Genomic DNA, 27,050 nt, shown 5'->3' with positions numbered 1-27,050 from the left:
ACAAACTGGTTAACTTGGCTGAGTGTTGCTCATTTTTAACAGAAGTTTTGTATTTATGTCATGCTGTTCACAGGGAAAACTGCTGGCAAATGTTGCTATTACAACTTTATCTTTGGTGTAAATGTACAGTCTTTTTGTCTTGTCACTTTTTAGCTTCTCGTGGGGGTGAAACAGTTTCTGCTGTCAGAAGCAGTGACAGTGAGGTGACAGGTTGGCAGCTTGGTGTTCCCTGAAAGTGCTGCCCCTCCACTTTGGAGGTGATTTATTTCATTGTTTTATGAGGACAGTTGACTTTGGGGGAAATTACTTTACTTGTGAAAAAGTTATGATTGGTTCAGAAACCAGAATGTGGTTTAAAGGCTTGTAAGCTGGGCAAGCATGATGTACACAGAGCATCCTATGTTAAACTGAAATTCATTACTAATACCTGGAGAAGCAGGTTAAAATCCCTGTTGATATTTTGCAATAGACAAACTTACCTACTTGCTTGCCTTTGTGTATAGTTGTCATTATTTTAATACTGATTTCTCATGTTTGTTTCCAGTATGTTAAAATTGTCTGCCTTTCTGTGAAGGGATTATCAGGCTAAAAAAAAAATCTGTCCTTCTTTCCTTCTGTAATTCAGTTTGCCAACAAAATAGAGGCACATTGTCAGAGAATGTATTTGTTCTACTGCTGATTCATTTGATTTCATTCTGATATTATGGACTGCCCCAAGTTATGAGAATACTTTCCAATTTGGGTTTGGGTCTCCAGTGAGAGAAAGAAACAGCTCTTTCTAATACCTGCTTTATTGTTGGAAATTAAATTTTCTGGATGGGCAGTCATAAAAGCTCAGGCCAATGGAATGGTGGTCAGATGTGGATTATTGTTTCATGTGAGGGACATTGGCAGTCAGAGAATGGGGCTCTAGGAACTGAGAGCTGACAGAAGTGAGTTTCTCTGAAAATGGATCCTTGGAGTTTGATCTGGTGAAGTGCAGTAGTGAAAGATCCATTTCATCGAATGCTGAAACATTTCTGCAAGTCTGTTTGCTTTCACTTTCTATATTTTTGTTGCTTTGGAAGCTGCTGATTGTCTTCAATTATATATATTTTTTTTTTTCCCTAGTAAAACGCTTCAGAGAACCAAAGCATGAAAGACGTCCCTGGAGGATATGGTAAGTTTCTGCATGCTTTATTCTTGTTTTCTTCTTGCATGTAGTAGAAATTGAAGGGATGATGTTAGTGTATGATGATTAAAATAAAGGAAAGTGATGACAAGATATTGATAACTGTCAGTGAGGAACCAAAAAAGTTACCAAAATACTCGAGCCAGGCTACCTCCTGTGTGTTTCCTGGGTAGTCATTTCTTACTGAACACTTCCAGAATCTGTAGAGATGTGCATTTAGACATAAAGTTTCAATTTGTGCTTCTTCCTAAAGATGGAAATTTAGAGTAGCCCTTAAGATGCATCTGAACATCTACAGACTTGCATAAGCTCAGAGGAAGGTCTCAGCTGGGCTCAAATAAAGTTCCGTGTTTTCTTGGTACCCTGCTATGTATAAAATAGAGAACAGGATGATAAAAAATACAAGTACATCAACTATAAAAAATGCAATGTATAAAAAGTGTGTTTGTGTTTATTACACTTTAAAAGTTCCTGGATTGAAGCAATGCCAACATAAGCTGTACCAATTTTGAGACTGGTGTGTAAGTGTTAGGCTGCCATTCCACTTGTTCAAGACTTCAGTGGTTTAAATTCCACTCATACAAAGCTGCTTCTCAAAACTAACACTGACCTTTATTTTATTGAAAAAAAAAGTATAAAATCTTTGTGTACTACAGTCAACCTCAGCCTGAAATTCTGACAAGTGCACTGATAGCCCTTAATTTTGAAGCAAAGGATCTTGTTCTGGGACTCAAGTATTGTTATTTATAGCAGAGTGTACTGATTAGATATGGAACTCACTGGCTTCCTGCCTCATCTCCAACACTCAGCTCTCTGTGTCATGCAGTGAATGAAGAGATTGAAGTTCAAGACAGTTATCAGGGAGGGTAGATGAATTCAGGCATAAAATGTCATTTGGATCTGTTGGGGTGTTTAGATCTTTTTAGACATACAAACAACAGGCAAATTGGTTGTTTTTTGAATAATGCAAGCACACTCTTGCCTGCAGAATACTTATTATGATTCTTATGTTTTACATTTAATGAAACATCCACTGAAAGTTGGATGTAAGGGCTGGAGTCATTACTGAATCACTGTCTACGTGGGGGTTTATATTTTCCCCTTGAGTAACAAACTCTTTTTTCTCTGACTTTATCATCTGCTTTGGAGATAATATTGTCAAGGTTGGAACTCTTTTGCAGTGTGTTCTAAGCTCTGCACTGTAGATAAAATTCAGTGAAACCACTTCATGCTTCCAGGTGAAAAATATGCTGGCTTTTAAATGAAATGCTGCAGATAAAGGACTCATTAGTCACCATTAAGTTGTTCGCCTACAAGCACATGATGAGGATTTTATTTTTGTCTGTGCCAGAAGCTTGCTAAAAATGCATAAACATAAAAGGTCCAAAATACCTATCAGGGCTGGGATACTCATTGTTTCCAGGAGGTTATTAAAGACTTAGCCAGAGTTAGTCAGGATTAGCTCTTGGATCATGCACATGATACCAAGAGGATATCCATAGACTTTGTGTTTACAGTGGTAGGTTTCGAGTTAATATGATTTGGGTTATTGTTAGAAAAACCAGGGGCAGAATTTAAAATGAAACATTGTTTAAAAAGAACTAAATACTATGATACTTTTGTCATTCTGGTGTTCTCATTTGGAGAAAAGAATTTAGTAATAGAGATGGAGTTTTAATTAACATAAATTTGCAATGTCTGGCTGTGTTATAAACAGTTTTATGTGTCTTAAAAAGTGTTTTTACTTTACATAGGTTTTTAGATACTTCCAAGCAAGCCATAGGGATGTTGTTCATCCACTTCGCAAATGTCTATTTATCAGACCTGACAGAAGAAGACCCCTGTTCACTGTGAGTCTTTAATTTTGGAATAACTGGCCTTTATGGAACTTCAGGGCCTGAGTTGGTGTATGTGAATAGTAAGGCAAGATAAAGCTGAGAAGAGAGTTTTCATGGTAAAAATCAGTCACTTTAAAAAACCTGTGGTTTAAAGTTGGTTAATCAAAGATCAGCATTCTTCTCTTTAAGTTCATGGCTGGCAGGCGTCTGGACTGTGTGTTGCTATTTTAAACCTAAAGGGCAAAGCCTTGCTACTTGTCCCTCTCCAGTGAATGAATGGGGACTTGAGATGCACATTGCACTTCAGGTTTGTTTACTGAAGGTGCTGGGACCAAAGGAAATGAATATCCAGTGGTGTTCACTGTAGTAAAGCAAGGCTGTAATACAAAGTGAGGTTGTTTTCAGGGTTATTTAGCAAAAATCATTTGTGTTTGTATTTGTTTCTAAAACCTACATTGGCTGCTGCAGTATTATTTTCATTTTGTTAAAAATGGGAAATCTTGCTTGGTAGCCAGGCAGTTAGTACAGAAATTAATTCTGCAATGTCATGCTTGGAGTAGTGTGACTAAATAGATAAGCATTTCTCTGTAGTGTATTAAACCTGAAGATTTCATGACTAAGACCCTGACAGGCTCTTTACAGGAGCTCCTGAAGCAAATGGGAATTGTTTGGGTTTGTTCTTGATAAGGCTCATGCTCAAAGTAGCTTACACATTGCTGGTAGTGAAAGCTGTGAAATTACTTTTAAAAGCCCAGTAATTTGCCTTTTAGAACCAATCCAGTTCCTTTCGATGGCATCTGCTCACTTGTTGTTCTTGGGTAAACAAAGGAGAGACACAGCTCAAGGAACATGCTTGTGTTGCTGCACAAGCCAGTTTTTATTCCTTATTCCTCCTTGGTTCCTTCTGTGCTCCTACATGGTAGAAATGTGCAAGAACACTGCTTTTCTCTTCCCACCACAAAGCATTCTGTTAGGCAAAATGCATTTATTTTAGCAAATAAACTGTAAAATTTGAGTTATGATGGTTTCAACAATACCAGGCATCATTGTAGGATTTTCCTTGCTTATAGCTTTAAGAATTTCCTGAAAGGTTTAAAAACTGGCAGGTTCAAATTACTTTCATTCAATTTTTATAACTCAAAAGTATATATTCAAGTGAGGTAACAAAAGCATGTCAGAAATTGTCAGTGTTTAAAGCTAAGGCACGATAGTATATTGCAGTATTTTAAATTAAAAATAACTTTGTTTATTAAAAATAACACAAAACATTTTGTTAGGCAAAATAAAGGGTTTGCTGACATGTGCATTCTCTCCTGTTTTTTTAACACATGTTTTTATTTTCAAATCCCACTTTTAATCTAAGTGTAACATGACACAAAACAAGTAAGAGAGTGAGATTATTCAGTGCTCTGAGGATAACTGAAATTACAGTGTGAAGCTGGATAATTTCTCAGACAAGGGTGCAGATTCTTGATAGCAGAAAAAAATATCACACAGCATTAACCAAAATCTATCTTAGGAAAAATACCCCTAAGTTTGAAGGTGGGTCCAGACTTGCCTGGCAGCAGCACAGCAGGTCCTGTGGGCAGGGTGAGGGCACATCCCGGGGTGAGCCCGGCGTGCGGGAGAATCTCGGTGTTCTGGGGCATCCCTGGGGGCCGGGAGCCCTCTCTGGCTGTGGAAAAGGTGCTGGCACCTCTGATTTCCCTGCTGCTCCCTCTGCTGCCTTCCTGCTGCGGGCTTACAGCAGCCTCTTGTGGCCTCAGCAGGACTCGTGCAGAATCGGCATTGCCGATGTTCCTCTGCAGACACTCAGCCTTGATTTTAGTGTTTGACTAATGCAACGTTAATTAAAACTCAGATTTGGTGAACAGGTATTCGAAAATAACTATGTTTAGAAAGTTTGGGGATCTTTAAGGACAGGAAAAAATATTGAGACTGCTAAAATTATTTAAATTGTAGGCACTCAGTGTAATTACAGAAGTGGGTACATGATTGTTCTCAATACTCTGGCTTCTCAACATACTTACAGCTCTTTTATCAGTCATGGTGTTAAGATACCCCTGTAGAAAATGGACCCTGACTCCTTGGGTTTTTGTCTGGTTTTCCTTTCAGGTACCTTATCAACTTCCTGCTGGATGCCACCTTAGGAATGCTGCTGATCTACATCGGGATCCGAGCCGTCAGCAGCATCGTGGAGTGGCAGCAGTGGGAGTCCCTTCGCTTTGGGGAGTATGGTAAATGTCCTGCTCTGGCACTGAAGTGGTTCTCAGGGTAGAATCCCAGAGTATTTTAGCAAGTGGTTAACTCATCCTAAAATCGTTGTACAGTCATTTTAGTATTTCACTTGTCATGAGGGTTAAGTTCTATATCTCAGTATTCACCTTGTGTCTTAGAAAGCTCAACAAGTCTCTGAGCATTCACTGAGTTTGGAATGACTGCTTGAATACTTGAATATTTATTTTTTTAAGGATTGATACAACAAATTATGATATTGGCTAATCTCATGGAAAAAATACCAGCATGATAAATTTACTCTGAAACACTTCTAAAAAAATGATTGCTGGAAGATCATTTCCTAGTAAAGCTTTCACTGAACCATGTGCTACTGTCTGAAGATACCAAGAGTTCTGCCAGCCCTCTTTAAGCAGCCACATCCCTTCAGAGAAGGGAATGGCAAGATGCTCTGTGCTGCTCCTCAAGTAATGATCACTGGAGCTTGTGCATGTAGGGCCTGTATCACTGCTGAAAAACATGTGAGGGACAGACTGTGAAATCACTTCCAGGTGAAGTTGCAGAGTTTATCTTCTGTTACCCAGAAGTCCCCTGATGTGCAGAAGTTGTGGATTTGCAGCTGCAGTTGAGTATCACACATTCTTAACATCAGCATTTAATTTTGTTCAGTCTGTTATTTTCAGATTGCTGAAAATGAAATTTTTGTGTACATGCTAGAAATCACATTTGCAGCTCCTTGAGACAGGAATGGGAGGAGATGTTGCCTTATAAGAGAGCTGTGGCTCTTCATCAGAGAGAAAAACAACAACCCCAGTGGTTTGGGGGGGGGGAAGAAGTTTAAGAAAGTTTAAAATGTTTGCCTAACAAATTAGGAGCTTTCACAGCAGTTTTATAATTATTACTGGTAGGATTTTGGTTTTGTAAAGATTTCTTTGGTTTTAATGATCCTAAGTAGCTGACAGAGCTAAGAATAAGTAAAGGCCTTGTGAAATTGGAGCACTCTAAAAGCTTGAGAAGTTTGCAATCAAATAACATTAATTGCTATTTGCTTTAATGTCAGAGGTTTAGATATGATAACAAGCAACTTAGAAATAACTGCCTATGCCACGAGGGCATGTTAGATTTATAGAGATTTAATGTGTATCTTTTAGGGTACAGTTTATGGCCACTTAAGCTGTTTAAATCAGCACTGCCACAACACTGCTTGTCTGCTTTTATCCCACGAGCCACAGTCCAGTATTTGCACTATTTTCCTTGGACTGGTGCATATCTGACTCTTCAGGGAATTGACCAAGAGAGCTAAACCATCAAAACTTCACTTGATCTAAGAGAAGTAAATAGTTCCTCCAGATTAGTCCCAGGCTCGTGTCCCTAAGGGATTAGGTAAGCACCAATGTCCAGGGAAGGCAAAGGGACAAGGAAGGAGGTGAGACCTCTTGCCCAGAGCCCCCTTTTCTGATTGCTGGTTTGGCTTGAAGCCCTTTGAAGATGTTTGAGCAGCTTTCAGCCCATATAAAACTTGAGTTTCCTCTTAGAGGGAAAAAAAATGTGTATCTATTACAGTTATAGGTAGGTGTTTGTAATCATGTCAGATATTAGATTTTATTTCTCCCTAATAACATTTTGAATTTTTTTGTGTGTAATCTGTTGTCCTTTCCCATTTTAATGTTCTTTCAACAGTAAGCAGTCTGTGGGTGGGGAGATGTGGGGAGTATATTCACTCCCCTGAAATTTCTCTATTTCTTACTGACTTTCAAATGATCCCGGGTCTATTTCAGTTATGAGGCATTTCTGACTGCAGTGATTAAGCTCTTAAAATCAACAGATGAACTTGTGTAGTGCTTTGGAGATGGTCTGTGGCTGCTCCAGTACTGTCACTTTGAATTAGGAGATCTGAAACACCTGAACCTGTTTATTGAGTATTCTCCTCTCTGTGTGTGTGTAAGTGATGTATGAAATTACATAAACCCTCTTTTGTTAGTTGTTCTCACTAGTATCAGATCATTTAATAAGTCACTAACTTTTCTTTTCTGCATCTTTATTAATGTGCTGTCCTGCCCTTAGTGTGTTAGGTTTTTAATCAAGCTATTGTCAGGACTGTTTTAAAGCATATTGCAAATCTGCATTTCCATTAATCATGTGAGAGAGGCTTCTGGTATAAAGAGAATTAGAGAGCAGATGGAAAGTTGTTTTGGCTAAAACTAAGTAAGTGCAGTAAGGTTAGCCCTCTGTAAGAAATCCCATCTAAAAGGACAAGTTGCATTGGATCATTTGCTGTCATCTTCTTTTAAGTGTCTCTGGTGTTCCTGAAGTGAAAACCCTCCTATCACCAGTTTATTTAATATTTTTCAGTTTGACCCAAAGAACACTGTTATTTTTCGTAAGATTTTTTAAAATAAAGTAAGGTGAAAGAGGAGACAAAAATGCAGTTCTGTGGGGTTGCAAGTGTGTTTAGAACTTGGGATTTTAAAGTTAAATATGGAATGTGTAGCATAGAATCACAGAGTGGTTTGGTTTGGAAGAGAACTCAAAGCCCATCTTGTTCCACCCCCTGCCATAGACAGGGGCACCTTCCTCTATCCCAGGTGGCCCCAAGCCCCATCCAGCCTGGCCTTGGGCACTGCCAGGGATCCAGGGGCAGCCCCAGCTGCTCTGGGCACCCTGTGCCAGGTCCTGCCCACCCTGCCAGGGAACAATTCCTTCCCAATATCCCATCTGACCCTTGTCCTCCCTTGCAGCCATTCCCCCTTGTCCTCTTGCTCCGTAGCCTTTTCCACAGTCCAGCTCTCCTGGAGCCCCCTCAGGTACTGAAATGCTGCAATAAGGTCACCCTGGAGCCTTCTCCACACATCTCCTCTCTTCTCCACCCCATGGTTCCCTGAAGAGTATCAGAGTCTTGGAGCATTTTATCTGGAGTAGTAGAGTCATGTCCTCAGCTTGGAGATCAGTGTGATTTCAGTTTGTTTGTAAATGTGGGAAAACAAACAGGAGCCCTCCTTCCACCCCCAGGCAGGTCTCTTCTTGTGACTGAGTGATGTTTGTGTTTCTAGAGCCTAAATAATCGTTTGTCTCAAGTTAGTTCTCACTGTGAGCTCATTTCCCTTCTTAGCTCTATTACTTGATCCCTGGTGATTCATTACTTGAAGTTGTCACAAAAATAGCAGTGTCCTGCTGGTTTTAAAAGCCTTTTCTTTATATGGAGGATAGTTTTTAAGCATAAATGCCTCAGGGAAGGAATGGTTACCAAAATATCAGCATTTATAAATGGTGGCTGTTTGTACAGCAAAACAGCACTGCAGTCTGATTTATGAACAAAGGGCCACGATGCTCCCTCAAGGGCTTTTTTACATCAGAATTTTTAATTTTATTGGATTTGTCTTCATATCTATGGTTTTATATTCTCAGATTCATTACTTCAGTAGTTGGATTTTAATAGAAGTGCAGAATCAGTTAATATATTTGAGTGTGTAAAGAAGAGAAAAGCAGTTATGATCTGTACTGAAAAGAATGTTCCCTGCATTCTCCTTCCCTTCTTGTCTTGAGCTACTTTAGCTGCTGCAAGTAGAAGACAGGTGATAAATCCCTCCTGGTGATTATAAACTCCACTGGCAACTGAATTGTGCTGTGGCCTCTTTCCTTGGCTTTGCCTCTCCATGGCAGAGCTCAGAAATTGTATTTGATGCATCTTTTTCCTCCAGCTCTTCATTTGCCCCTTGCAGAGCAACTTACTTATAGCCATGTGGGGTAGCTAGCTCTGCCTTCAAAACTATTTAAAATTTACTTTGGTGTAGTTCTGTGAGTTGGCATTTTCTCAAGAAAAAAATTTCAGAATCTGAAGAACAGAAGGAAGTTACAGGGTAGAGGAATAGCAGGTATTGGGTTCAAGAACTGTTTCTAAACATACTTCTACAAAGCCCCTGATGGCAGTGGCAGATACAGGTATAGACTACTTCAGCATTGCCCAGCATTTTCCAAAAATGCTGCTACAGTTGTCACTGCAGAGGATTCAAAACTTTTCAGTTTCATTCTTTATTTGCTTTTCTTGCACTAGCAAGATTTCCAGTAATTTGCTGGATTATTTTATATGTGACAAGTATAAAATCAGAATTCAAGAGATGACTGTAAGAGACTTCAGAAATTAAATTACAGCTTTATGGCTTCAACATTAACATTAAAGTTCTAATTTGGGTTTGTGTACAGAACCTCTGAATGTACAAATGTCTGAAGGTGCTCTTTGGAGCACCTTCTGGATGTGGTGATGTTATTAATTTGAATTTCATGGCTTATAAAACCATAGAAAAAATTGGTTAGAAAGGAACTCCATATAATCCAACCTCTTGCTCAAAGCAGGATTAACTTCAAAGCTGAAGTGGGTTGTTCAGGGCATGGTCCAGTCAGTTTTTAATTTCTCCATGGTTTAGGATTTAAGAACATCTTTATCTAAACAACCTACTCCAGTAGATTTAACCACTCTCACTGTGAAAGCTTTTTTTCCTTCATATCAGAATTGTATCTTCACCCACCCAGTCTGTATCTTCCCACCTTTCTTCTAGGATACTGCTGGGGCACTGTCAAAAGACTTGCTAAATTCAAAGTAGGCAGCATCCCTGTTGTCCCCCACTTGTAATTATAGCTAATTTTGTAGGTGCGGTAGGGCACACAAAAATCCTCAAGTAGAATTTTAATATATACAACTTCTAATTTCAGTCATGTCCCAAAATAAAACCCCAAAGAAACCAGCATCACTCCCCACAGAAACATTGTGGAACAAAGCATTCATTGGTGAGAGTACACAGCACTTTTAATATGGAGTTTCACAGTTTTTGCATGTACAAAATCTCCTGAGAGTTGCAAAAGATGCAAAATTGTTTTCACTGTCTTTGCTGTTAGGAATGAAATAAATATTGGAAAAGAGATTAGAATAAACTGTTCATTTCAATAGTAGGGCTATAGCTAAAGCTAGATTATTTTTTTAGTATTTGCTAATTAGTGAGAAAAACTAGAGAATGCTAATAAAAATGGGGAGTATAGAAATTAATTGCTAAAATGTAATTCTCAAACCTAATTCAGGCCTTGTATCTTCAGAAGAATCACAGTTGTTTGACTCTGACTTACTGATGTTTTCCCTTTAAAATTCTAACTCTTTGGGTTTTTACAAGAGAAGCTGCAACTGCAATATTTAATTGTAAAACTTGAGCATTTTAATTGCTTTCCTCTCAGACTGTTGAGTGTTGATCAGAAACTCATCCTGTAAAACTTGCTTAGGAAGTATTTGTTGTTTTGGACTCCAGTCTGATTTATCAGTTTCTCTGTGTAGCATTTCAGCAGTAAACCCTCAGTCTCAGAGTATTACCAAGTATTAATACTGAAAGCCTTTCAGGAGCGTTCCAGAAAAGGAAGCAGCAACTGTCCATTATGCATTACAAACACATTAAGGCATCTGATTTTCCATTGCACATTATTCATCCCCAGGCTAAGAGTTTGGAGCTGCCTTTGAAGAGATTGCAGAGGCTGCTGCAAAGACTAAAAATCTGTCACCCCTCTCCAGAGCTTGCTTTTGTTTTCTGGTGAAGTGCAGCTTCAAACTCACCTGTAAAGCTTGTTAGGCTTACCAATCCTCTTTTTTCCCCTTTTTTGTCTTCTTTTTCTTTCTCTGCCTTCTTTCAAAGAGTCTAATTGTGTGCTTAAGTTTTCCTGTTCAAATATTTGTGGTCTTCTTTCTGTCCTGGCAGATAACTTCATGCACTCAGGTTTTCACTCTGTTGAGTGCACCTGCTGCACCCTTTCACATTGGAGCTACAATATGATCCTAATTTTTTATTCAGCTTAATTTTTTATAGCAGCTCTTGCACCTTCAGTTGGTTACTTATGGTAACTCACTTTGTAGAGATGAAAAATATCTTTAAGGTAGCCTAGAGACAATGGTGGAAATCTAAGTTCTACTTAGACTGAAGGGAAATGTGTTTTCCCCAGCCACGTTTTCCTCAAATTTTCTCCTTTAAGACACTTAATATGTCATGATAGAGGATCAAAAGTTAACAATATGAGGAGAAACACAATGAAAGTTTATCTGTCTTGCTTTCATCAGATTATATGAAACAGTATGAGCATATTACAGGTACTGCTGGATGGGACAAAGTCCTGTTATATTCAGTTTGTGATACTTTTTGAAAGCTGGGGTGAGGCAGAGGGAGGGGAAGGAACAGCACTGAAGGAATTGGAGAAGGCACTTCTGGAGGATTTAGCTGCCCTGCTGTCTCTTCCAATACTGCTTTTTTAAGTTGTTTACTATGAAGTAAATCAAACCTATGCATATATTGAACCTTTCTTCTTTCTTGCAGGTGACCCCCTGCAGTGCAGTGCGTGGATGGGCCAGTGTGCTCTGTACATAATGATTATGACATTTGAGAAAACCATCATCATCATAGTGCTGCTTATACCTCAGTGGAAAGAGGTTGGTTTTTACAGCATTTACAGACAAGTGAATTTTAGGTGGAAGCTGTAAAGACTTCCAGCTGTGTTTATTGGTTTGGCTCAAGCATCATGATTGTCTACACTCATTGCCAATTAACTCTGTAGTAGTGTTGTGTTCTTTAGTTTAATTGGGATACTGCTAATGAGACCTTTATCCATTGCCAGAAATACCATATTGTATTTGGAGTGTTTTTTGTAAACTGAAAAATCCAAAATTTAATTCTATCTCCATGTCTAAATTACCCTTGAAACTACTAAGTGCTTCTTTCTTTTCTTAACTCTAATTCTTGCCCATTTTGTATTCTTGTAGTATTTTGAAGAATTCTCTTTGCCTGACCTTGTTGATAGGTTTTAAGTGTAGACTTTTAGAAATTCGTGGTGGATTAGTGAATCCACTGGTGCTGACTGGATTAACCTTTATTTTGATGGACTCTGTGCAACCAGATATTCAAAGTGGTGCTGATATTGCCCATTAAAACCAGTTAGCTCTATTGTATGCCCTGGACTACTTTGGGAACTCTGTTCTCCTTACTGTGTATTTTGTAAAACTCTGCTCTGTTTAAATTTCCTAAAGATGGTTCTACATGTTCCTTGGGAGTGGCTCTGAAATGTTCAAGATGATTCTTATGCATCTCCTCAGACTTCTGTAAACAAAAATGACAGAGATAAGTTTCTTGTCAGCCCCACTTACTTATCTGTGGTAATTTATGAGCTGTCCTAAATACTTAGCTTTTCTCAAAGCTGCCCTTTTTTGGTTCTCCTGCATTATTTCTGTCACATTAGCTTGTACATGAACATTGCCCTGCCTAAGCCAGTTGGGTGCACATACTGCTGTGAGCTGAACTCAATCCTTTTCTTTCCACAGGTGGCTTTATTGAACCCCATAGAGAACCCCCAGCTGGAGCTGGCCATCGTCATGCTGATAGTTCCCTTCTTTGTTAACGTTAGTACCACTCACTTCATGAGATGCTTACTTGGGTATCCTCCTGCCGTGTGTTCATTAATTAACATTGGTCCTGAAACCATTCTGTACCTTGGTGCTTAAGTTAATTTAAGGGCTGCTAAAGAATGGGTAAATTGTCTGGTTATGTACATTTTACAAAGCTGAAATCCATATGGAGTAAAAGAACCAGGTTCAGGAAGGGGCAGAAATGCCTCATAGACCCCTTTGGCCTGATGACTTCAGTAGATTGTCTGACACAGAGATTATAAAATTACAGTGAAATTTGCTTCAGGAAGCAGTTGGTCTAAGGACAGACATCCTGTGAAGTATCCTGTGTCTGACCATGGCTAATGGCAGCTGGCAGTGGTGGAGCAGAGGAAAAGGGCAAGTGTGCAGTCATCCTTCCCAAAGTACACTCTTGCAGCAATCAGGGATTTAGGGATTAGAGCCAGAGCCAGAGGGTGTCCTTGCACGTAATAACTGCTGGTAAAGCATTGCTACATGAAGAGTTAATATACAATCACTGTGAATAGTCACTACTTTTCTGATTTCCTTCTCTTCCACAAAGGGATAAAGTAGCTGGATTTCTAGAGCATTCCTGAAAGGTGTAATAAGATATGTGACACTGTGCCTACACAAGATTTAGCTTTCGGCCAATTGAGAATTATTTTCAAGTTTATTTGGTCAGTATTTGGACCTTCCTTCTACTCTGAAGAAAGCTGAACTTTGCTTTTCCCTTCTTTTTAACAGGCGTTAATGTTCTGGGTAGTAGATAATTTCCTTATGAAGAAAGGGAAGACAAAAGCTAAACTTGAAGAAAAGGAAGCAGGACAAGATTCAAGAAATGGAAGCAAAGTCCGATACAGGAGAACAGCATCACATGAGGAGTCAGAGTCAGAAGTATGTAGAGTTAATTATTGCAGTTAATGCAATATCAATCCAGTGCATCCCTCCTGATACTGATTTCATTGTGGCACTGTCAACTTAATTTTGATTTGCTGAGCGTGTACCTCTAGCAGTAGCTCCTGGCATTGGCAGATGAGAACCAGTTAAGGAAAAAGTCATTGTTGTACCACTCTGGCAGTTAATTTCCTTGCAGATGGGCAGGCAGACACAATAGTATATGTAAATACCACGGGTGAGCTGTGCTGCAAGTGCTTCTAAAAAAAGCCTTACAGGGAATACAAAACTAACAGACAATTCTAATTCAAAGAGAGGTTAATAGCTTAAAGTGAGAGGGAGCTGGTGGAGGCAACTGACCTGATTTTTGAGAACTATTTACATAGCTGCCTTAGCATAACGTTATTCTAAATTACATTAAGTGAGCAGTTTTTTAGTTCAGCTGAAAGATGGGTGGTTTATTTGAAGGTGAGTCAGTTTAGCTTTAGTAAGTTAATGTAACTTTTCTGTGTGATAAACAGTGCTATTTATATGGGGTTTGTCAGGTTATGTGACTACCTTGTTACCAGTGCGGATCAAGACCTTAAATATTCTCTCAGGCTGCCTCCACTGTTGTGGCATCACTCTTTGGGTTCAGAGTCAGTGGGCTATAGTGAGATTAATATGCATCCATCCTTCTGCAAAATTTACTGGAGGTTTCTGATAGTATCTGCAATGATGTGGCAGTAAATCCTAATTGTGTTCTAAGCTCTTTCCTGAGCAAATAATAAGGTGCTTTGCAAGCATAAAAAAGTAAAATTTAAAAGTAGAAAGAAGGAGTGTGACTGCTCCATGTGCTCAGAAGCTGTAATTTGTTTTTAGATCCTTATTTCAGCAGATGATGAGATGGAGGAGTCGGATGCTGAGGAGGACCTGCGCAGACTGACCAACTTGAAGCCCATCAAGAAGAAGAAGCATCGCTTTGGTCTGCCTGTATGACACATTCCTTGGCCTGTGGACTTGCAGGTTTCATGGCAAAAACTTCTGTCAGTGGGGTTTAATGTTGCAATTGCATCTCCCTTTTCATACAAACTGACTTAGAAGCAAGGTCTACCAACAGGAGGCAAAGCAGTTGGAAGACTTCCAGTTCAGTTGCACTACAAACACACTGACCAGTTATGCAAGAACATCTCCTCATCATGTGTGGGAAATGGACGAGTCACTAAGGATTCGTGTGGGAGGTGTCAGAGAAGATCAGAGAGAACAGATACAGAATCTTTCACTTTCAGTTACTGATGGGACAGTGTATGGAGTTCTCAAAAAGGCGTCAGAGTTGACTAAGTTAAAGGAGTGTGTTTTATTACTAAAACTGGCTTTTGCAGCATAATTCCTAGAGCAGAATAGTTTATGGTTACAAGCTGTAACTTAACATTATTTTTTTAAGTACAAATGTTTACTTGCTACCGGGTACCTATGGAACTAATAGGTGGAACAAAGATTTTTTTCCAAGTCTTCTCAAATCTATCTGACTATTTTATATTTAAGTTATATTTTCATACAGTTGTATTTAAAGATTCTCTTTATCAGAGAAATGGGTACCGTTCCCTTTTTTGTGCAGAGCAGGTCAAAAGATTTGTAGTGAAAATCTTATTTATCCTTGTCTCCTGATTTAAGACAAAGGGATTGCAAAGGGAAAAGCTCTCTGTCACTGCTGAAGTCACCAAATATCACTAGAAAATGCAGTCCTGTGTGTGCTCTTGACCACATAATTTGAAAATACCTTTTTCAGTAGGAGGTGGTGTTTGCATATTTGACAAAGGTGCACTTTAGTGTATAACAAAAATCCATTGTGATAAGTTATTTGTGAAATGAGTATCTATGGATACTCTAATTATTTGTTTTTCTGCAAGTCTCTTGTGCATACCTCTTAAATGACCCAAAAGAGATGGAACATTTCTGATACTTTTCCTATTATAGGGCCTGCAGTACAGGACTGTGATCTGATTATAGCAGTTGTGCTACAATATTGCAAATACAATTCTGTCCCTTTTTTTTTTTTTGTTGGAAAAGCAATCTTCTACTTAATGTGCTTAACAGCAACAGCAACAACAAAATTTCTCCTATTTATTTGCCATAAAGTCTCATTATCCTTCAATAGTAAAAGAACAACCCCAAGGGATACAGTGCAGTTGTTACCACAGCATTTCTGAGATTTTCAGTGTCTCTTCTGATAATTGAGAGCACGTAGTGATCTGAAACCTAGCAGACATATTTTCAGTGATATCCTTTTGCTTTGCATATTTTCTAAATGATTGTTTCTGACAGCTTTCCTTGCTTAGCTAAACCTTGTGCAGGACAAGGCAATGTGTCAAAGAGGTGACAACAGACCTTGAATGCAAATCTGTTGCAGTACCTGGACACCAGAAAAATTCCAAGCCTTAAACCAGTTTCATTGGAAAACTGCTCAGAACTTTTTAAGATTTTTTACATTTTTTTATAGATTTACTAGGTCTTAATGTGATTTATTATCCAGACCACTTAACTGGGCCTTAGTAAATACTGAACTGTGCGCTCCCGTGCTTACTTTCACTATTCCAGCATCCCTTTTCCCGGTGGCTGCCAAGGGGACACGATGCTCTGACACCTCAGGGTGTCCAGCCAGCTCAAAGGGACATTTACCAAACCCAAGGTTTTAGTTGAGCCACTGACCTTTGCTACTGTGCACTGAAACGTAAGAACTGCAATAAGTTACAGTACTAGTGTTTCCTTTAGACTAAATCTAGAGATTAATGACAGTGGAAGCTTACCTGGTTTCTTTTGACATGGGGGGGGGTGGGGATGGGGAAATGTCCCTAATCAGTGTTGCCTCTGGTTTGGGGGGTGTGGGGTTTTTTATTGATTGTATCACTCGCATCTTCTCTTGACTATTGACCACTGGGCGGGCGCAATCTCCAAAAGCACAGTACTTCAAGGAATTCATCAACAGAATAGTCTCCTAAGCTCACTTTTCCAAAGGGATTTAAGAGCTAGGGCTGGCTCTTGTCACAATTGTCAGCATTTATTATTTTAGCATAGGATTTGTTCTGTTTCAGATAGTAAACTAAAGCTACTGAACATGTGCTACGTCCCAGTGCAGAGCATGGCTGTCCTCGCCAGCTGAGATAACTGAGCAGCGCACACAAATTTAACTGTGCCAGCTTGCATCTTATCTTCCTTTTCCCTCCTCCAGTTACTTCAATTATCAAAATGATTCTAGTCTCATGTTTAGTCTGTGAAGTGTCAGTATAAAATTATGGCCTTAATCATGTAAAAATATTTCTTTTGAGCAGACCTCAAGCTTATTGACCAAGTACAAAACAGTATGAAGTGCTACGGAGCAGTTTCTTGAAGGTGGTTATAGAAAAGGTTCTGAATGCCTAATTTCTCATGTCTTAAGTGCTTAAATGTCTCTTCTTGTGAGATATAGATATGCCTGGCAAGATGATGTAGTAAAGCACTATGATCCAAAGACACAGAAGTATTTTAAATACCACAATAGTAACAGGAGGAGCAACCTTCAGAGGGGAAAAAATTAAATTCTCTACTAAGACAATAATTCTATTCAGAATTTTAGGTAAGTAACAAAATCTGGGTTTTTTTTTATCTATACATTCTTTGTTACCATTGTGAAAGAGATGGAAAATATAAAACTAGCTGTTTTCCTCTCTGTAAGGTAAAAATTGAAATTCTTGCAGTAATTATGAGTAGGAACAAGTCCTTTTGTCTGACAGGCTTGCATGTGTGAGCAGGGAGTGTGTGCTTTAGTGCTTCACTGTGTCTTACCACTTGTTAAAATGTATTGGCAGTACAGTCTGAAATGGACTTTTCATAAAGAGTTGATCCAGTGTGAGATTGCAACACCACATTTGTATTATCCTCCAGTTGTCACTCAGATTTCTGCCTGGCAAATGTACTTCAGGACAGCTCATAGCAAAGGTTTAATTCAGGCTGTGCTTAGAAAATAGGATTCTGTTTAATGAAAATAAGCTATGTAGTGAATGCCAAAGTAAGAGGAAGGGATTATAACTTAGAGAAGAGACACAAATATTGGTGGAGATGGAATTTACCACGAGTGGTCAACCTAAATACATTAACTGTTCCTAGGATCTGACCTGTGACACATCTGCATAAACTTAAAACACTGGTGTTGTCTAGTATGTGGTTTCCAAGTTCTGGCTTCAATATGTTCAAGTCCCCTTGTCTTACTTTAAGTAGGTGAATGCTGTCTGTTAATGTTACTAACTAAAATGTACTATAGCTTTTCTTCAGGGAAAACTCAGAAACTGAGTTGCAAATTAGAGCAATGCAAAGTGATCCCCTCGGGCAGGTGTCTGCTCTGATCCCTGCCGAGCCTGGGGAGGGGGGCCCGGGCTCTCCCGCTCTGCTCAGAGCTGAGCATCACAAGGAATCTCTGCCACTGTGCTTGACTAACCCGTGTTTGCAACTTTGCTGTGCTTTTTACAGGAGAAACCAGTAGTGAAAGCTAATAAATTCAGCCACACCAAGTCAGAGTACATCTACAGCATAGGCGTGCAAACTTTTTTAGGTGAAGTTTCCAGTTCAATTACTGAAAATTACTACTATGGTTTTACAAAGTAAAACTGCAGTATCTTTAAAAAAGGGACTCTTTTGTAGGTGTTTTTGTCTTGTGTGGGTATCCATCTCAAACTGAATGTGGGGTTTGTTTGTAAGTAAATTCAGAGTATAGCCAATGTGAGCAAAACCAACAGCTGTATTCTGCTGCCCTCTGTTTGGACCATATTGTTTAATCAGTGGTGTTACCTTAAACTTTTAAGGGTATCTGATGTAATAACATTATAATGGTTTACAATAAAGTCTGACTTATTACAGATTTGTACACTTGTTTTATACTTGTTCTGTTTCAAAGTGCCTGTGTTTCAGTGTCTATAGTGTGCTTTTGTGGGAAGCAGGTTCTGCTACTTGATTTTAACTTCAACTCTAATTGTGCACCCTGTTATGTTGATTTTTATTTCAGTATATTTATTTACCTTAATGGCAAGTCCTATTTGATCAGGAAGAGCCATTGTTCTTAAGTTGCAAATTTTGTTTACAAGTTCAAGAATCCTTGCAGGCTCCTCTCAGATCCATTTCCTGAGGAAGGTTTTTTTAGGGCTGGAGCTGAACAGGATAGACCCAATCCTGCCTCTGTAACTCCTCTGTGACATTGCCCTGTTATTTTCATACTTTCACCTACCACATCCAAGCAGCCCCACACCCTCTGCACCCATTCAGGGAATTCAGAGTATAATCTTCATTCTACCTAAAGTGTCAGTCCTCTGAGAGGTTGTTAGCACTTTCCTGGAGAAGTCAAATCTTCCCTGAGATTTGGCAGCCATGTGTACATTCACTTAATTCTCTATGGTCATTGCCGTATTTTAGTTGGAACCATTCCTCCAGCAAAGGAGTTTTCCACAATTTCTATTGCAGTGGAAGATCACAACTTGTGTTTTTAATAGCCACTGTTGGATAAATGAGCCATCTTGTTCCATTGTCATTCGTGTCCCATTTAACAGATCTTAAGGACCTCAACCAGGTGAACAGGATTTCTAATCTAAAATTTAAGTAACTGTAGATTTAGGCTGGTTCTTTGTGATGAAAAATAGCCCATAATCTGTGCAAGTATATGATTGTGCCCTTTGTTGAGTACTGGTTTAGGAAATGGAATTGAAGAGAACAGAGCTCTCCAGGCTTTGGGGATGTTCTAGAAACCCCAGGATGTGCTGCCTGCCTCTTTAAGCACTTCACCTGCCCCAAATGGCAAGCAAGGTATGAGTGGTTTGATTTTGTTTGTATAGATTAAATTGCTATGAAAGCACAACTCTGTTGCTTTTGAGGGAGGACTATGCAGTACCAATTAACTGAAGCAATTTTGAAAGCTGAAGGGAAAATAATAGTTCAGTGTCTTGAATTCTAAATATTTGCTTTAAACACGCAGAATGTTATTTTCCTGTCATAATAGATAATCAGAATAGTGACGCTTGTGGGACTGTAGAGAAACATCTTAGTAGAGAACTGTTACTTTGTACAATAGAAAAAAAAACTGTTTTTTCTAAGGTCAGTGTTTTATTCTTCTGTTTTGTTGGCCTACTAAGGGCACTGCTGCTCTGTAGAAATGCTTCTTCTGGTTACAAAGACATGGGTTTAAAATAGAAAATCAAGCTAAGGAATAGCTAAGGGCGTAACATCCAGGCTGCGTTTTAGCCTACAAATAATTCCCCCAATAAAGGATAAGATCTCAGGCCTGGAAATAGTTCAGCTTAAAGGCAGTTTGAGCATTGGGAGGCCTGGGGAGTAGTTCATAGCCAACAGATCGCACAGTCCTGCTCGTACAGCACTGGAGCTGTGGTTTGATGTCATGTTTTCATCGTGAAAAACAAATTTTTGTTACCTCTTGTGCTTTTCTGTACCCTAAAAGCACTGGCAGAGCCTGAGGAAATGCTAGGGCAGATTTCTACCACTACAACAGTTGATCTCTCTAGTGGAAGGTGTTTGGAGGTCAGCCATGCCTGCCCTTCTCACATTAACCTACCTGGCTGGAGTCTTGGTTCTTTGTAGGTGTTGAGTGCAGTCACAGAAGCTGATATTTTTTTTTGCATGATGTAAAGATTTCATATAAAAAGCCCAAAGGGGAACAATCTCCCACTCAAACCTCTCACAGTACTGAAAAATAGAATTCATGCTCAGAGATGGCAGGGCTTTACTTAATTAAAAAATTGTTTAGAGAACAAATATTAAAAGTTCTGAGAAAGGTTTTACTGCTGTCAGCAAGTACAGTGGGGAACACTGAGTTTATCCATGTCTGAGTAAGCTATTCCTGTACAGATATGGGTGAAATGGTTAAACTTGCTGATAGTGCTGGAAGTAAAAAGTGATTTTACTCTCTCAGTTGAGTAAGAGCCAGCACTGGAGCATGATCAGAGATAGAGCTGTAAGGGTAAAACCATACCCTACTTTATTAGCTTTCCAAAAGACATAGAACACTCTCCTGTTAAAGATTCCTGTGCTAAAGTGATTCAGGGCACAGTTATGCTTTGGACTTCAGGTTTGTATCATCTTTAGAGAACACATATTTTGTTTTGCTGGGAAAGCAATGCCCACTCTTTTTTATCCCTCCCTCCCCGAAGAGGGTTCAGAGTCAATTTTGTGTCCATAACACATATTGCCTTTTAAAGCTATAAATAGAGCCCCAGCGGACTCCCCGGGAAGCGTTCTTTGCCGGGACCCGGCTTCCCCGCTGCCGCAGCTGCCCCCGTCAGCCCAGCCCGGTGAATGCTGCACGCCCGAGTCATCGCCAGGAATAAACCTCGGACAACAACAGCCTGCCCGACCTGAATCATCCCGCCGCTGCTGCGGGAACAGGAGCCAGCCCGTGACTTCACTCGCATGCTCTATATAAGTCCAGGAAAACAACAGGCGCTCGCAGAGCTCACGGGCTGGATTTAATCAAACTCGGGAACGACCTGGGAGGGATTTCAGCAAGGGAGCACCGCAGTTATGTCACAGGTACGGGGACATCTGTGCGCTGCCAGCCCTCGGAGCAGCGCCTGGCAAACCTGCTGCTGGTTTGGATGCTGTGCTTGGAAAAGCTTATTAGGAGTTCCTCTCGTTAACCAGTGAATTCAGCTTTTCTACTCTGTGACTTGTGTGATTAAAATATTTTAGCAAATGCATACTTAGGATGGGTTATTTGGTGAAGAAGGAAAGCAGCTGCTCTCTACATGGTTAATTAATTTAGCTTTAAAATGTTCTGGTTTACCTTAAATATTTTTATTTGTGTAGAAAGGGAAAAGTCCTTTCCCCTGCTCTGCGTTGGGATGTTTCACAGATGGAGGAATCTCTGCCTTTCTAACACAATTTCTCAGACAGTGATTCTGAAATTCTGTTTTGCAAAGAGGTGGCTGTGCTGAAACGTCACTGTGTAAAGCTTAGGGCATTCACATGCAGGAGAAAAGAGTGTGACTGAAAATTCTAACTGTTAGGATAAGATATTTGAGACTGAAATTTTGTATAAAATCAGTACTTTTATACTCATTTTATAACTAATGGTTTGTCTTTAATGCATGCCCCAATAATCAGCTTTTCAAAGTGCTCTTGAAATGAACTCCGAAATGGTGAGGTTCAGGTAAATGTTACATTTGCATCACAAGCTGCATGTGCCTGGCAGAGCTCTCCTCAGCATGAGAGTTTTACAAGAGTAGTGTGATGGAGAGTAGGAACACAGAGAAAGTAAGAGAGCACAGTTCTTCAGCCATAGAGAGTAACTCAGTTCAGCTGATTTTCTTTACTCCAAAGAAAATCGTACTTAAAATCCAGTTGTATGTCTTGTAAAGTAGCATTTTCTGTCTTGTGACAGGAGGAGGTAAAGCACAGGCTGCACTCCCATGCCAGGAATGGCTCCTGGCAGCCCCTGCTCAGAAATTCTGGCAGCAGTTAGCAGTGGTGGGGCTGTGACAGTGGCAGCTGCTGGCCAGGGCTCACCATAACCTCTCTGTGCACCAGCTTTGCTCTTCAGCTGGGGCCGGCTAATCCGCAGCAACTGTCCCGCTGGAAAATCCTCTGCGATCAAAGCGTGAGATGGTTTATTTTAAAATAACTGGGTGACATTCAAGAGCTCTGCTCAGGCTGTATCTTTGTGTATGCCAAGAGCCACCTTTCCTCACCCTGTCCCCAGGAATTCCCTTGTCCCAGTGGGTAGAAGCCTCAGATTTACTGTCTGTTACCAATAATGGGTGAAGGATCCTTGTGGATTTCACATTGCTCTTAAAGCAAGGGCTTTTTCCCTTCCTGGGTTGGCTGCCTGTGGAGGGGGCCGTGGGCATGAGGGACTGTTCCCATCATGTGCCAGTTGTCATTCCAGAAGGACAGGTAACTCCTGGCTGTGGGGATGTTTGGCTCACCAGCTGAACAACCATGCACGAGGTGTTGTGAATTTTGAAGGGTTTGCTGACACCCTTTCCCCTTGCTTGCTTTGGCTACTCATGAGTTTTTTCCCCAGAGATCTCGTAAATGTTTTGTTTCCCACAACACATGCAAGTGGCATTGACAGTGAGCTATTCTGAGCGTTCCCAGGAATTTGCAGCAGGCAGCAATCGTGCTGAAGGCTCCAGTGGAGCCAGGCCACCCGTCCAGGAGCCAGTCATGCAGGCGCTGTCCCTGCAAGCTCCCTGGGACTCGCTGCTCCAGCCATCTGTAGGCCTTGAGGGATTTGTTTCCCTCCACAACTGCTTTTAGCCTCACAGGCAGTGCCTGAGTGGCTCCACCACTGCCAGAACCCAAATATCAGAAGCTCTGTGTATGTAGTGATGGTCAGAGAAGTTTGTTGTTGATCTTTCAGTGTGCAAATCTATTAGAGTTGGAGTGTGGGGGTCTTCTGTTCCTCTCAATCATATCCCTGTGCCCCTGAATCTTGCCATGAGGGCTGCCTGGTGGGACATTGAAAATCCATCCATGAAGTAATAAACTGATGGAGGAATGGTTATGGTGTTGGCTGCTGCAGAGTGGGGTTGTGTCTGACTGGGCAGTCCTAATTTAAAGTAGGCTGATGAAGTAATGTTGTCCCTATTTCCTTGTAGTGGAATAAACTGTGAACAGATTAGTAAACAGATTAGTACTTGGCTTTAGCAGTGCACCACCTGATGATGCATCTGTTTCTGTATTAGGTTTCCTTCTTCTTTGGGTTCCAAGTCCAGTGCTTCAGATGTGTTCAGTACAGAGCCCTGTTGAGTGCTCAGATCCTTTTGTTCCTTAAATTTAAGATGATCAACTATGGGTCAAGTGTTTATTTGAACTTAAGACAAGTCCAGATTTGGAATCTCTCTGACTGGTTTCCCAAAGAAGTAGTCAGTTAACTGAGGCACAAGCCCAATTTTGTAAGAAAGTGATTTTTCCTTTCCAAATATTGAACAGGTTCTTGAATTACCAATCAGTACTTGCAGAATAAGCAGGCAGGGCTGGACAGAGAAAATCTAAGAACTTCCTTTTTTTTTTTTTTTTTTTTTTTTTAATTAAGCAGTCCATTGCTCTTTCAAAGGCTGTACAATAAAAAGACAATTTCAGAGCAGTAAGAATGTAGCAGATTTTGGGAAGGGCAGTGAAATTGTGATTATGAGAAGATCTGAAGTAGTTGAGTATGTAACTTCAGAACTGAAATAGGTGAAATATTGTGTAGCAACTCTGTATGTTGTAGTCTTTGGGTGGAGGTAGCTTTGTTCCCTGTGCTTTGTACACAAAATACTCATGTGTAGGTCTGTTTCTTAGCCAGCCCCTGTGAAAAAGAAGCGTCCTCCAGTGAAGGAGGAAGACCTCAAAGGAGCCAGAGGAAACCTTGCCAAAAACCAGGAAATTAAATCTAAAACCTACCAAGTGATGAGGCAATGTGGTAAGTCTTCTTGATTGGAAGCAATTAAGCAGAGTAAAACATTGACTTGATTGCCCTTTTCAAGTGAAAGGGTTCCTCATCTGGTGGACAAGTGAAGTATTTATCAAATGTATATATGTATTTCAGCAGCACTAATTTGACTCCCTGAATTTGGGTGGTATTTCACTGATTGTCTCTCCTGGTTTTCTTTTCTAAGAACAAATGGGTTCCGCAGCACCTTCCATATTCAGCGGGGCTCGGACAGGAGGTGAAACAGTCTTTGAAAAACCGAAGGATGAGCCAGCCAAGAGCGTCTTTGGCTGACAGTGGAGCTGGACATGACTCACCAAAATGATTGCTGTAACATTTTTCAAACTTTCTGTTCCTTGCACTAAAGTCACTGTAGACTCAAGTAGCTAATTTCCACTGTAAATCCTTAAGTAGGGAATATACTCATATCAAAGAGTAAAACTTCCATGTTCATTTTTATTACATGCTTTCTTTCTATATATTGGATAATGTTTGCTATAATTGTTTAATAAAAAAGGTTGTTGGACTCAGCTTGGCACACTGTGGTGACTCATTTCACTTGGAGCTCAGATTAATTCCGTGGGCACTTTGGCACTACAGGCGATTATTTTGTCTGTCAAATGCAAGTAAAAAGTACCCTGATGACACAGTATCAGTGTAATTTCTTCACACCAGGGGATCTGAGGGGGAGCTGATCAAAAGGGCAGTACAGAAACCTGGAGACTTCACCCAGATCTGTGTTGCCTACAGCGGCACCTTGGTGAGGGCCCTCAGGGTGGTGGCGTGGCACAGGGTGGTGGCTCTCCCCTCACGGCTTCCCCTCACGGCGCTCCCCTCACAGTTCCCACTCACGGCTCTTCCCTCACGGTTTCCCACTCACAGCTCTCCCCTCACGGCTTCCTCTCACGGCGCTCCCCTCACAGTTCCCACTCACGGCTCTCCCCTCACAGCTCTCCCCTCACAGTTCCCACTCACAGCTCTTCCCTCACGGTTTCCCACTCACGGCTCTCCCCTCACGGTTTCCCACTCACAGCTCTCCCCTCACGGCTTCCCCTCACGGCGCTCCCCTCACAGTTCCCACTCACGGCGCTCCCCTCACGGTTTCCCACTCATGGCTTCCCCTCGCAGCTCTTTCCTCACCGTTCCTGCTCATGGTTTGCCACTCACAGCTTCCACCTCCCAGCTCTCCCCTCACAGTTCCCCTCACGGTTTCCCACTCATGGCTCTCCCCTCACAGTTCTCCCCCATATCTCTCCCCTCACACCCTTCCGGGCAGCCATGCCATGATTTCCCTTCATGCAGCTCAGCTGTGAGGGCAGAGGCCCAGCTCTCACAGTGTCCCAGCACCGAGGGAGGGATTTCAGCTCATTCCCAGTGGCTTTTGCCTTCTGTCCCACTGGATCGAATGAGAAGTGGGATGCCAGACCCAGCCGCCATGTCCTGCCTTACCATGGAGATGAGAACCCAGCGAGTGTCTCTGTACAACACCAGCACACTCTGAGGGGAAGCTGGTTTTTTTAAATGCTGTTTGCTTCTTAATTTGCTGCATTAAACACCAAACCTGTTTTCTCCCAAACCCCAGAGTGTTTCCTCTCAGCTGGATATTTGTGCTAAAACACAGAGGAACCTCTGTGGGCCCCTGCCATGCTTCCCACACACCCTGAGTCTCTGCAGCACGTCTGGAGATGGTAAGTAAGATGCCACATTTGTTAAAGAAACTACTTTTATTTTACACAGACTAGACATGATTAAGAGGTGAAAGTGATGCCAAAGTTCTCTGTGCACCATGAAATGCATCATATTTGGCTTTTGTGTCCCAAACACAGATAAAATGAGACAATGCCCATCCCAGAGAGACTGTGGAGAGGAGCTCACTTAAGGCAGCAGGAAATCCTTTGGCTTTAAGGGGAAAGCTTCTTTAAAGATATTGCTGGTGCATTGCTTTGCCCTGCTTTTTTCACTTTAAAAGATTATTATTTGCAACCAAGACCCCACCTCCTCACTTTAGTGGGCACAATTTCTCCATGGAGCACAGGCTCCTCACAGGTATGTACCTGTGGCAGAGCCTTTCCCAAGATCCTTCCAGAGCATGAAAAAAGTCACGGTGGAAAAAATTCCTGCCCTGATTATACTGGAGCTGCCTTTGCATTGAGTTCAACAAACCCTCCTTAATTAACCTGTGTGGAGAAGGTGGAAGGAGGTTGTTCAATAGTTATAGAAACGGTGGCAAGGGGCAAGTAGGGCAAAATGTTGTCACTTTCCTTATTGCAGTACAAGGGCCTGACCTGCAGGTTAGCAGGACAGGGGGGGTGCTGTATTTCAGACCCTGCTTTGGATATGTTGGTGCTGATTTAATAAAGCACAAAAACCTCTGTGTCCCACATGGATTCTACAGGGAAGCCAAGTAAGGTATCTGCCAGAGAAGTGGGATTTGGCAAACAGCTCTATTTCCAGGATGTTGTCATGTTCATTTACTTGTGCTGCTTCCAAGTGTGACAATAAGGACTGGGCATTGGTTTTGGTCTTCCTGTCTTTTAATGTGGACCTCATCTAAAAAATGTGAGGGGCAGAGCTGATGCTGCAGCCTAAATCTGTGCAGCAAAAGCAGCTCTTTAACATCCATGTGATTTTACACATGGGCATTAGAAAACTGATGACAGATCCACTTAATTAAAGCTTTGGCACTCGCAGCTCTTAGGCCGCTAAGTGTCTAATCCTGTGTATTTTAAGGGATTAAAGCATTACATGAGTTGTACAAGTTAATCAAATGTATTGCAGTTTAATTTTTTGTCTTTTAAAATATATATATTTACATGTCCTGCTATAAAGGATACAGTATTTGCAAGTAGTATAAACAGTCTGCCTGAGAGGAGTAAAGTTTATTTTTTTAAAAAGTTACTTAAAGCACAAGGCTTGTAAGACCAGGCTGTGCTTAGCACATTCTTTGTAGTGAACTTGTAGATGTCTGGTAAGTAATAAATTATTGAGCTCTGCTTTTGTGTCTCCTTGCAACTCCAAGGCCACTGGAAGCTTGCTCTCCACATGGAAACTTTGTAAAACAGG

At 40.8% G+C, this 27,050-nt stretch overlaps 2 protein-coding genes across 4 annotated transcripts in view; both read left to right on the top strand.

Moving 5' to 3' along the window:
- STIMATE (STIM activating enhancer) overlaps positions 1-18,429 on the top strand; it is a 34,073-nt gene extending 15,644 nt beyond the window's left edge. The window contains exons 2-8 of one of the 3 annotated variants that reach the window (XM_071439896.1): positions 1,111-1,159; positions 2,926-3,021; positions 5,125-5,246; positions 11,586-11,698; positions 12,584-12,661; positions 13,412-13,561; positions 14,423-18,429. In XM_071439896.1, coding sequence (XP_071295997.1) covers positions 1,111-1,159; positions 2,926-3,021; positions 5,125-5,246; positions 11,586-11,698; positions 12,584-12,661; positions 13,412-13,561; positions 14,423-14,539 — 725 coding nt within the window. In that variant the 3' untranslated portion in view covers positions 14,540-18,429. The remainder of the gene's footprint in view (positions 1-1,110; positions 1,160-2,925; positions 3,022-5,124; positions 5,247-11,585; positions 11,699-12,583; positions 12,662-13,411; positions 13,562-14,422) is intronic. The other 2 variants (XM_071439898.1, XM_071439897.1) reach the window with 2 other exon arrangements.
- A 138-nt stretch (positions 18,430-18,567) lies between these two features.
- MUSTN1 (musculoskeletal, embryonic nuclear protein 1) lies at positions 18,568-24,517 on the top strand. The gene is made up of 3 exons (XM_071439899.1): positions 18,568-21,103; positions 23,858-23,978; positions 24,175-24,517. The coding sequence occupies exons 1-3, from the start codon at positions 21,095-21,097 to the stop codon at positions 24,279-24,281; spliced, it is 237 nt and encodes a 78-aa protein (XP_071296000.1). The 5' UTR covers positions 18,568-21,094; the 3' UTR covers positions 24,282-24,517.
- The last annotated feature ends 2,533 nt before the right edge of the window (positions 24,518-27,050 follow it).

This window comes from Agelaius tricolor, unplaced genomic scaffold, assembly GCF_023055355.1.
Source record: "Agelaius tricolor isolate 1412-34295 unplaced genomic scaffold, bAgeTri1.0.p SCAF_14, whole genome shotgun sequence".
Taxonomy (NCBI): domain Eukaryota; kingdom Metazoa; phylum Chordata; class Aves; order Passeriformes; family Icteridae; genus Agelaius; species Agelaius tricolor.
The sequence above is the reverse complement of the archived record's forward strand: the minus strand, read 5'-3'. Positions and strand labels throughout refer to the sequence as shown.

What these genes read in the sequence shown, in the direction of transcription:
- MUSTN1 (XM_071439899.1), top strand. An exon ending in CCAAGTGATGAGGCAATGTG is followed by an intron (nt 23,979 to 24,174) that starts GTAAGTCTTCTT and finishes TTCTTTTCTAAG; the next exon opens with AACAAATGGGTTCCGCAGCA.